Source organism: Salvia splendens, chromosome 7 (assembly GCF_004379255.2).
Source record: "Salvia splendens isolate huo1 chromosome 7, SspV2, whole genome shotgun sequence".
NCBI lineage: Eukaryota > Viridiplantae > Streptophyta > Magnoliopsida > Lamiales > Lamiaceae > Salvia > Salvia splendens.
Window position 1 is genome coordinate 16,151,263 of NC_056038.1, and position 11,893 is coordinate 16,163,155.

The window sequence follows — 11,893 nt, forward strand, 5'->3', positions numbered from 1 at the left end:
CGCCAACAATTGGTACGTGCCGCCATCACCCCCATTGCATACGACATAACATCACCAGTTAGCACTGATGAGTACGAGATCAGTGATATGGAGCCCGCTGAAGGGAGTGGCAAGGGCAAAGTTGATGATGATGAGGGGCCAAAGAAGTATAGTCCGCAAGAGACATTGTGGCTGGCCAAGAACTTCGTCGACGTCTCCGAGGATCCTATCATCAGCAACCAGTAGAGCAGCAAGGTGTTCTGGGAGCGGATTGCGGAGAAGTGCAACGCTGGTCGTCCTAGAGGGTCGTTCGAGCGTAGCTACGTGAAGCTGCGCAAGCATTTGAGTCGGGTCCAGAAGGAGATGAACAAGTGGAATGGTAAGTGGACCAACGTAATCCGGATGTGGCCGAGCGGGCACAGTGAGATGAACCTCGTGGAGAAGGCCAAGGCAGAGTTCTTCGCTGACGGGAAGAAGCACTTCAAGTACTTCGACGTTTGGAAGATTGTCGAGAAGAGCCCGAAGTACACCAGTGGTGTCGAACCGATGGCAAGTGGGGCGCCGAAGAGAACCAAAGTTTCTGCCGCCGGAAACTACTCTTCGAGCGAAGGAGGTCCGGCGATCGACCTCAACGTGACGGACGACGGCGTCTTCTTCTCATCCCCTAGCACTCAAAGCCGTCCGATGGGAACAAAGACGGCAAAGAGGAAAACGAAGGGGAAGGCAACTGCAAGCTACTCCGTTATGCCGCCACCGCTACCCAATCAGTCTCTGGATATGATCTCCGATATGATTTGAAGTTGTGAATAGTGCAATTTATTAGTTGTGGCCTGGGTTGGGGGCTTGCAGGGTTAGGGCAGTTGTGGTCTGAGACTCAAATTTAGGGGAATGATGACGTGGAGGGGACTTGGGGCTTGAATCCGGGCCAGGGTCATCTTTTGACTCAAATAAGAAATGAGGCATCTTGGTTGGGACGAACGAAAAAGGAAAGTGGATCATTTTCATTGGACGAAGGGAGTAAATGATATTCATGCTTTTTTAACATGGTCGACACTATTTTGAGAACAATCACAATAGTTATTTCTAGTTATTATCAACACCCTATTATTATTTGATATTCAATGTTCATCGATGTTTAACTCTCCACCATTCATGCCGCAACTACTTTCAATGATCCAAATACCAAAAATTTATTTTATAATTAATAATTTTTTTTACCTTTAATACCCCCTCCGTCCCATTTTAAATGACCACATTTCCTTTATTATTTGTTCCAATCAAGATGGGCAATTTCCAATTTTGAAAATAACATTCTCTCTCCTCATTAAAATATTCAACTACCTTTTTTCTATCTGCTTTATTCTGCCTAACAACACTTCCTAAAATCTCGTGCCACTCAAGAATGTGGTCATCTTGAATGGGACGGAGGGAGTAATTGAAATCCAGAGGCCGTCATTACATAGTATAAGATAGATTATCATCATTTTTTCAATGGATACGCTCACTTGGACAGGTCCAGATTGCCTTCAGCGCATTAAGAGCATCATTAATTCCCGGGGCCGGGCCGCAATGAGCGAGTCCCGGCCCGTGCGTGGCGTTGGAGGCGAGAGAGTTCCGGCCCAAGCCGATCCCGGGGTCCGGCCTGGCCGGCGTTATGTGTGCCCGGCCGCAACGAACGCGTCCCGGCCCAGCGTTAGATGCTCTCTGGGCCGGGCCGCAAGTCCCCAATTTTTTTTTCTAATTTTTGTCTATAAATACTGAACATTTGTGCACCATTCTTCCGCACTTTACTCATTTCAATCCTCTTGTATTCCCATATTTTCGGCTTCTATGGAGTGGTTTAACAACGATGAACGTCAGATGAACGAGTTCGTCAACGACAACAATTGGTACGTGCCGCCATCACCCCATCGCATACGACATAACATCGCCAGTTAGCACTGATGAGTACGAGATCAGTGATATGGAGCCCGCTGAAGGGAGTGGCAAGGGCAAAGTTGAGGATGACGAGGGGCCAAAGAAGTATAGTCCGCAAGAGACATTGTGGCTGGCCAAGAACTTCGTCGACGTCTCCGAGGATCCTATCATAGGCAACCAGCAGAGCGGCAAGGTGTTCTGGGAGTGGATTGCGGAGAAGTGCAACGCTGGTCGTCCTCGAGGGTCGTTCGAGCGTAGCTACGTGAAGCTGCGCAAGCATTTGAGTCGGGTCCAGAAGGAGATGAACAAGTGGAATGGCAAGTGGACCAACGTAATCCGGATGTGGCCGAGCGGGCACAGTGAGATGGACCTCGTGGAGAAGGCCAAGGCAGAGTTCTTCGCTGACGGGAAGAAGCACTTCAAGTACTTCGACGTTTGGAAGATTGTCGAGAAAAGCCCGAAGTACACCGGTGGTGCCGAACCGATGGCTAGTGGGGCGCCGAAGAGAACCAAAGTTTCCGCCGCCGGAAACTACTCTTCGAGCGAAGGAGGTCCGGCGATCGACCTCAACGTGACGGACGACGACGTCTTCTTCTCATCCCCTAGCACTCAAAGCCGTCCGATGGGAACAAAGACGGCAAAGAGGAAAGCGAAGGGGAAGGCAACTGCAAGCTACTCCGTTATGCCTCCACCGCTGCCCAATCAGTCTCTGGATATGATCTCCGATATGATTTGAAGTTGTGAATAGTGCAATTTATTAGTTGTGGCCTGGGTTGGGGGCTTGCAGGGTTAGGGCAGTTGTGGTATGAGACTCAAATTTAGGGGAATGATGACGTGGATGGGACTTGGGGCTTGAATCCGGGCCAGTGTCATCTTTTGACTCAAATAAGAAATGAGGCATCTTGGTTGGGACGAACGAAAAAGGAAAGTGGGTCATTTTCATTGGACGAAGGGAGTAAATGATATTCATGATTTTTTAACATGGTCGACACTATTTTGAGAACAATCACAATAGTTATTTCTAGTTATTATCAACACCCTATTATTATTATTTGATATTCAATATTGATCGATGTTTAACTCTCCACCATTCATGCCGCAACTACTTTCAATGATCCAAATACCAAAAAAGTATTTTATAATTAATAATTTTTGACCCTTAATACTCCTCCCGTCCCATTTAAAATGACCACATTTCCTTTATTGTTTGTCCCAATCAAGATGGTCACTTTCCAATTTTGGAAATAACATTCTCTCTCCTCTCTCATCATTAAAATATTCAACTACCTTTTCTATCTATTTTATTCCATCTAATAATACTTCCTCCCGTGTCACTAAAGAATATGACCATCTTGAATGGGACGGAGAGAGGAATTGAAATCCAAAGGCCGTCATTACATAGTATAAGATGGATTATCATCATTTTTTCAATGGATACGCTCACTTGGACAGGCCCGGATTGCCTTGAGCACATTACACATTATCATACGAAGACCAGTTGGCCACCAATTGTGGGTGCGCACCTATTTCTATTTAATTCTGTTTTTGAAAAGTATTTTCCATTTATTTCTGTCATAGCCGATGTCAAAAGAATGACGGCAGCGTCCCTTATCTTCCAAAACCAAATACCCTATTCTTTTAAACACGTGATTTTTTCACAACTTGCTCAACTTGCTATTTGTATGAAATTACATGGAAACACAAACCCACAACATATATTACTCATTACTCTCTCCAAAAATTATACTTTAATGTTTCCTGATTTCCCACGGGTTCATGCACCTTCCTTCCCTCACCCTTATATATACCCCACCTTCATAAATTCTCCAAAAAAAAAAGAATTTTTCTCCCTTCACCATTCTTCCTATCCCAATTCATCTTAATTGAAACCAAATCCAATTAACAATACTTCAATTCATGGCGGAATTTTCGTCAAGTTTCACCAGCCTGATGCCCTGCTTAACGGAGACATGGGGCGATTTGCCGTTAAAAGTTGACGACTCCGAAGACATGGTCATATACGGCCTCCTTCACGACGCCGTTAGCGACGGATGGACGCCGTTTAGCATGGTCAAAGCCGAGCCTATGGCCATCACTACCCCGTCCGCGGCTGGAGCTGCTCCGGCCGCGGCCAGGCCTAACAAGGGGAGGCACTACAGGGGAGTGCGGCAGCGGCCGTGGGGGAAGTTCGCGGCCGAGATAAGGGACCCGGCAAAGAACGGGGCCCGGGTGTGGCTCGGGACATACGAGACGGCTGAGGAAGCCGCCGTGGCTTACGACAGGGCGGCTTACAGAATGCGCGGCTCCAAGGCTCTGCTCAACTTCCCGCACCGGATCGGGTTGAACGAGCCCGAGCCGGTCCGGGTCACGGCGAAGAGGAGGTCGCCCGAGCCGGAGCTCGGCTCGGCTAAGCGGGTGAAGAAAGAGGAAGGAGCCGAGAGCCAATCGAAATTGTATCAAATTGAGTGCAAGTTGACGCCATTGATAGATGGCGGACAATTAGTGGTGGCCTGATTATAATAGGCTGGAAATTGGAGTGTGCATTTGTTTGGTTGTGTAAATTATACGAAATTTTTTGGCCCCATTTTTCCACTTGCCTATTTGAAAAATCAAACAAATCACAATGAAATATCTCAATTCTCAACTTGGGGGATTTCCACTATGACTATCCTAACATGGGTTAGGATTTCAAATTGGAAAAAAGTGAAGCAATACGCACTATAAAAAACTTTTTCATTCCAAGGTTAAAGTTTTGGTGAGATTGCACTGTCGACTAAGTTCATATCGACTCAATTCAATTTTTACTCGTTGATCGGACCATATTAAGTATATTTGTAAAGTAAGAGAGAGGGTGAAGAGAAAATGTAATTAAAGTATTGCTAGTGGAGAATGCGCCCTACTTCATTAGACATGAAATTGTTTCTAAAATTAGAAAATGCATATTCTCCTGGACGGACTAAAAAGGAAAGATTACATATTCATATGGGACAAAGAGAGTATATGTTCATATTAAGGAGGGATATTCATAATATTAAATATATGTCTACTCTATATACACACGTAGTAAAACTCTATGAAATGACACTCACGCTATCACCAAAAATAGTCCATTTTGTGCTATTTTGTCTATTTCGCAAAATTAGTCCGCTTCTATTTTTGTAACTATAAATTTACACTTCTAATAATGTTGGTTCTATTATCAATTGACATTACTTAAAATATTTTTATTTTTCTCTATTCTACTTCACTAAATTTTCATTAAAACTCGTGTTTTTCTTAAAGATTATATTTTTAGAGGATGAAGAGAATATTACGGAACTTGCATTTTTAAGAGAACCTAATATATAAAAAAAAATTTATAAATATTCTACACCAATAGGCAGAAAACATAAAAGGAAAAGATAATATGGCTCCTCCAAAGTCGTAGAAACTAAAATGTTAATTCAACCTCAGCCTAAATGCACAAAAAATGAGGAGTAGAAATCAAAACAACTAAAAAAATAGCTCGATAAAATTAAGAAAAATGTGTGTAACGTATTAAATAAAAAGATAATAAAATAGGAGAGAGAAAAAACTAAAGAGAATAAAGTAAGAGAGGGGAAAAAGCAAGTGAGAACAAATGTGTTGACTTTTACTAAAAAAAGAAATGACTCAATTACTATGAAATGTACTAAAATGGCAAAATAACTTCACTAGTATGGAACAGAGGGAGTACAAGGTATAACCTTGTTGTCCAATTTCATAGATCAGGTTGGCAGAGAACGCTTGGACGTTGGTTGCTTTTTTGCTTCTTTCTTTTTGCGTTCGTCCGTTATTTTTCTTTGTTTGACTAAAGGTAAACATTATAAATTTTAGCCATATTTCTTTTATTTATTATAGGAGTATGATTGAAGCAATGGAGCTTCCTAAAAATGGTGCATTAGCTGTCCGAAATTTTCACATCGAGTCGATCAAGACTTGCATGTCTCTAACATGTACTTCCTCCGTCCCAAGGAAGATGACCCCTTCCTTGGGCGGCACGGAGTTTTATGCAATTTTATTTTGTGTGTTGAGTGGAGAGAGTAAAGTAAGAGAGATGGAATAAAGTAGAGATAAATGTGTTTCCATTTATAAAAATGGGTCATCTTGGATGGGACAAACAAAAAAAGGAAAGTGAGTCATCTTTAATGGGACGGAGCGAGTACTTTGTAAAAGGAAAAGACCAAGTGCACTTAATTAGTACATTTTCTTTTTGTAAACCAGGACTCTGTTATTTGTAAATTTATACTCCTTGAACATTTTACATTCACGCATAAATGCTAGATTAGCGAACGAAACCCCTCAGTGATTTTAACAATTACGAAATGCCTTAAAGAAAATACTACACTTTTCAAAAAATAGGAAATTTCTTAACATACAAATTATTTAAAAAAATCGCTAAACATCGTAAGAGAGAAACGAGATGTTACGCTTACAGGGGAAAATATGTCCTAAGCACAAAAGTAGGTGTATAGTCCGGGCTTCCTACGTTATGGAGAAGCATTGGCGGACACAAGAAGAAGGGATAAGGGGCTTAAGCCCCTCCCAAAAGATATTTTTAATCATTTTTTCTACTACTGTTATTTCCAGATTGGTTGAAAATCATGTTTAGCCCCTGCCAAAATGTATCATTAAAGATTAAATTATTGAAAAGTGATTAGTTGGAAGGGGCTGAAATTTGAAATTAGAGAATGAGAAAGTATCAACTCTCAACAATGGTTGTCGATCGTTTGATGAAGAAGAAGCAAACCAAAGTTACTTAATTGGAGTATAAAATTATTAATTAAGTAAATTCTTAAGCCTTTTTCACGCTATTTCCCTCGCGTGTTAGACACGTTTCATCTAGCATTCTAATTTCTTACACTAATAGATTTATCAATTTAATTTGATGAAATATTATTAAAAGATTTAAATTTTGTTTCCTCAATGGAGTGCATTTATATTTAAACGGATTATTACTTATTAGATGTTTTAATCTCTTATATAACAAGTTATTTATTTTTAATATTAATAAGAGTGTGATCCTCAATTTGTTTCGATTAGAAATTTAGGAAGTACTTTTACAAAAATTGTCTAAACTAAAAGATATTTCATTTTTCATTAGTCCATTGAATTATTATAAATTTTAATCTATTTGTTATATATTACTCCATATCTTTTAAACTAAAAGATTTTTCATTGCGTATATTTAATGAGTTTTTTTCAATGATTCGTAACATACATATCTTAGCGTTTTTAATCAATAGAAAATGTAGTGTCCAGCGCGGAACTATCATTTTGAGATAACGTGGGAGTAATTTTTAGTTAGTTATAAGTTCATTTTCTAAAATTAGGATTTTAAGAACATAGAGATCATTTTTAGATCGTTTTAAATCATCCTTACTAAAATAACCAAAAACTGAATAAAAATTACATTGTCTAAAATTATTCAATCTAGCCCCTGCCAATAAATTTTTCTCCAGGAGAAGGGTCATAAAAGACACGGTAATACTTAAAAGGAGACAATAGTATTTTTTTTAATTATTTGATTCATTAATAGTTGTTTTGTATGTGATATAGTAATTCATATTTTTCTATTTTGGTACGTTCGTAATTTAAAATCTCATATAACTTTTTCTTTATGTTAAATAGTTTCTTTATTAGTGTTGATAATTATTTTGTTATGATACTTTCATTCATAACAATTAGAGACAGAAAAATCCATTGGTTCGATATTTGGAACCGTGCTGACCCGATGGTTCATTGAAGTAGGGAAAAGAGCGGTCGGCCGATGGCTATTTGTGTGACTGTGTAATGAGAAAATCGAGAGAGATGGGAGAGTTGTTTAGCTTTTGCTATAAAAATGGATGATTTGCAGAGAAAGAAGAGGGAAAAGTATTAAGGAAAAAGAAGAGAAGCAGACAATGCCACTTTATTTTTCTCTCTTCTTTTAAATTTGTTATAAACAAATTGAATTAATGCTTTATAAAGTTGATATTTAGTTAATGCTTTTAAAAATTTAAAGGATTAGTGATAGTGGAGATATTTTTTGGTTGAAAATGTAAAAATAATTACAATAGAAGACTTCAAAATATAAAAATTGATTAGTTAGGTCAAGTATTAATAAATGTTAGTATTTTTTTTCTTATCAAAGGTTCATAATCAAATTTTTTACATAACTGAAAATTGATTTTGTAATTAAATTTGAACTTTGGTAGTCAATAAATTTGCTAAACTCGTCAATTTTTATCCACAAAACTTCTTATCCATGTAACTTGTGAAAGAAAAATATGATACATTGTCCAAGGTGAGTTGCAAAGGAAGCAATGAAGAGGATGACAAAAGAGTTGGAACATGGTAGTGATATTCTTCACTATGTCCGATCTCACGAATGTCATTTCCTAGATCTGCCACCGGTAACAATGACACTCATCGCATGTGTTGTCAAGCGGTGAAAGGCATGATATTTTTAATAATTAAAAAAACATTTCCGATAAACTTATAATACTATATTTTATCTCATATTCTAATAGGCAAGAGAATATGTAAAATGCATGTCAAAAGAAAGGTCTGGGGCCATCAGTCCGTGGTGAATGTATATATATATTGTACTATGATAGAAAATCCAAAATATAATATGTTGAAAAAATAACTTTCAAATATAAGTTCAAACTTCGTGTAAATAGGTGATGTGATGAATTGATACTTTTATCGTTGGAAAGAATGACACTTGACAAATTCGCACGACTAATGTACAGGATATTTGAAAAAAAAAGTGTTCATACGTACAACTTGAAGGTCAAAATTATATTTAAAGTCAATCTATCCTGTCACAATGTGGAATTGACCATGGCTTGAATTTATGTTCCATGGAAATTTATGCAAAAGAACCTTCAGTGATGACATTGTTTATATATTCATGTAAATCAAACTAACTGCTAATAGAAAAAATAAATGCAAAATCAGAATATGATGATAGTAAAAATTGATATTATACAGTGGATGGTAGAGCCCATAAATAATAAAGTAAAAGAGAAGGAGAAAAATGTTGTTGTACATGTACATAGATTATTTCAATGGGACAGACTAGGTACGGAGCAGTGTTTTAAAAATCGGACCGGTTCGGCTGTGAACCAGTGCTCAGTCCGGTCCGATTCACCTTATAAAATCATCGGAAGGTTAGGCCGTTTTGAACCGGATGAACCGGCTGGTTCAATCGGGAACCGCCAATCGGTTGAACCGTTTTTTGAATTTTCAGTTATTATGCCAAAAATTTGATTTCAATGGCATGCATATAAGTCCAACTCCATTATCACTCTACCACCTTAATTTGTGTGGCATAACAATAACTTTAATTATTCCTATAATCAATAAATAAACTTTATGATTAATTATTATTTTTATAAATTAATTAATTAATTAATTATAAATAAAATATGTTAATTATATTTGTTATTTAATAAATTTTAGTAGTAATTTATCATACTAAATTTGAATATTGACACATATATATTTAATTAAATATAAGTTTTAATATATTAGGTAGTATATATTTATATAATTATATTTGTATTTCACTAAAATTTAATTATACTTATTCTTAATTAAGTTTAATCTTATTATTAACTAAATTTGATATATATATAGGATTATATTCAATGTCGAACCAATTTTAATGACCGAACTAGAGAACAAATCATGTCCACCCATTTTCTTAATCTTATGGTCATAATTAATTCTCTCAAATATTATTAAATATTGTCAACATGTATTATAATATTATAAAACAAACGTGTGGGGCTGATTTTGTAATTGTAACTTTGGCAGTTAATGTGTTTACCTTGATTTCAGACAACTTAATTTGGAAATGATTTCACACTATTTTAATGCCCTCTTATTCCCACTTCAATCTTGAAAAATATTCACACATGTTAATATGATTGCATTATATTCACACGATTCTAATCTTCATGTTAACATGGCTTGATGTATTGTCTCAGTTTTTTAACTTCTTTATATTATTCTTAGATGAATACATTTTCTGCTTCGATGAATATAGTTTCATAATAAATGAAGTAGTTAGTCTATTCAAATAACGTTTTGGATGGATGAACTAATCTGATGGTTTGATGAATAAATACCTACACAGAATGAATAATTTTTAATATAGAGTGATCTCTTTATATTATCATTTATGTTTTATTGAACTCATAAAATGTTTTTTCATATTGTAGTCAGTTTAATTCATAGTAAAACCATGTTTCCGCCGCCCTTAGTATAAAAAATCCATAATATATTCTTTAAGCTAATAAAAATCTCTAATAAGTGTACTACACAATATACCAGTTTTGGTTAATTTAAGCTAAAAAAAATGATGCTTTAGACTATTCGGTTTACAGTTTACGTGGGAAAAACTGTTCCGATTTCAAATATCGAAATATCACTTCTTCTTAAGGTAACGTGCTATCATCTTTTCTACATCAATGTCCTTGTTTTTGCTTTCCTCTACGTAGTATCTTGTAGTGATGCGCTTGTTGTTGAGGCATTCATGACTGAATATTGCATTCATCAAAGTTGAACAGTATTTGGCCCTCAAGCTCTGCAGTAATCATTTGCTAGTTTTTTCTGTACTCTGTCGTTGTTCTGTTTTGACCTTCTTTCTTTATTAGCTCGTTCTCCATCAACTTTTGAAGCTCCTGAAATTATCAGATAATAAACAATAATGTATAACCACTTTATTCCCAAACCGCATACATGGATTTTAGGAGATACATCAGCTTATTAAATAATTAATTCATCATTATATATAATATGCGAACCTAAAATTTGGTCTAACAATCGATTGCCCGACTAACCTTCTATTTGTGGTGTAATTATCATTTGCTGATTCCTCCCTGGTGCATCATTTCCACCACATATTAGCGACGAGCCACCAGTTTTCATCATTTCTACCATACAAAAACTTCATATATCACACACATAAATCATTCACAATCCACCAACTGACACAAATCAGAATTAAATACTTCATCAGATGCAGAAAAGAATTCATTTTATAATTAAATAAACTCAGCTAAATAATTCTCATTTTCATTCTATAAATAATACAGAAAAACATCAAATAATCACAATAAGAGAACAAAACAACAGTTCATCGAATAACAAGTCCACATTACCAAATAGTCATTCCACATCCAGTAAAATACATCACCAAACATCAAGTTAAATGACACATAGATCATAACAAAAAATGCATCAGCAAACGTTAACCAGAATACATAATATAAATACATACTACTTCATCTAGTGTCGACAAGACTTCATATTTTAATTGTACACGTTCAGATCACATCTTCAAAACCTTCACCCAACACACCAATTTTGGACAGACTTCAGCCGATTCTGAAGATACTTCATCTTATACTTTGATCAGTTCATTTACAACATTCTAACATACTTCAGCCAACAAATTCACCCAAGTTTGAATGAAAAACACGAACTTTAATCGACTAAACAAAATTGAAAACCGTGAACAAAATATAAATACATAACTCTTCATCTAATGTTGGCAAGACTTCAGCTTATAATCGTATACATTCATATCACAACTACAAAACCTTCACCCAACACAACAATTTTGGAGATACTTCAGCCGAATCTGAACATATTTCATCTTATAAGTTGATAGGTTCATTAACATTATTCCAACATGCTTCATCCAACAAATTCATCCAAGTTTCAATTAAAAACAAGAACTTTAATGAACTAAATACAATTGAAACTGTGAATAAAATATAAGTTCTAGAATTGGGGTTAGCTCACCCGAAAGATTTGGTCGAAATAGGTGTGGGGTAGACTTGGGTTTGGTTTTTAGAGGGCGTTGCAGTGTAGTTTTTCCAGATGAATGTCTTGGTACTGATTATAAGAAAAACGATAATCAGAATCTGAACTAAATTACCACATTCAATGACCTAATTTGAAGTTCTGGAACGCGATTTTC

The 11,893-nt window shown here is 36.5% G+C and overlaps 2 protein-coding genes across 2 annotated transcripts; both read left to right on the forward strand.

The window, feature by feature from the left end:
* The first annotated feature begins 1,942 nt into the window (after positions 1-1,942).
* On the forward strand, positions 1,943-2,640 carry LOC121810485. The gene is made up of 2 exons (XM_042211248.1): positions 1,943-2,410; positions 2,503-2,640. Exons 1-2 carry the CDS (start codon positions 1,943-1,945, stop codon positions 2,638-2,640), a joined length of 606 nt encoding a protein of 201 aa, XP_042067182.1.
* Positions 2,641-3,637: 997 nt separating this feature from the next.
* On the forward strand, positions 3,638-4,540 carry LOC121742541 (ethylene-responsive transcription factor 2-like). Its single transcript, XM_042135703.1, has one exon. The coding sequence runs from the start codon at positions 3,814-3,816 to the stop codon at positions 4,408-4,410; it is 597 nt and encodes a 198-aa protein (XP_041991637.1). The 5' UTR covers positions 3,638-3,813; the 3' UTR covers positions 4,411-4,540.
* The last annotated feature ends 7,353 nt before the right edge of the window (positions 4,541-11,893 follow it).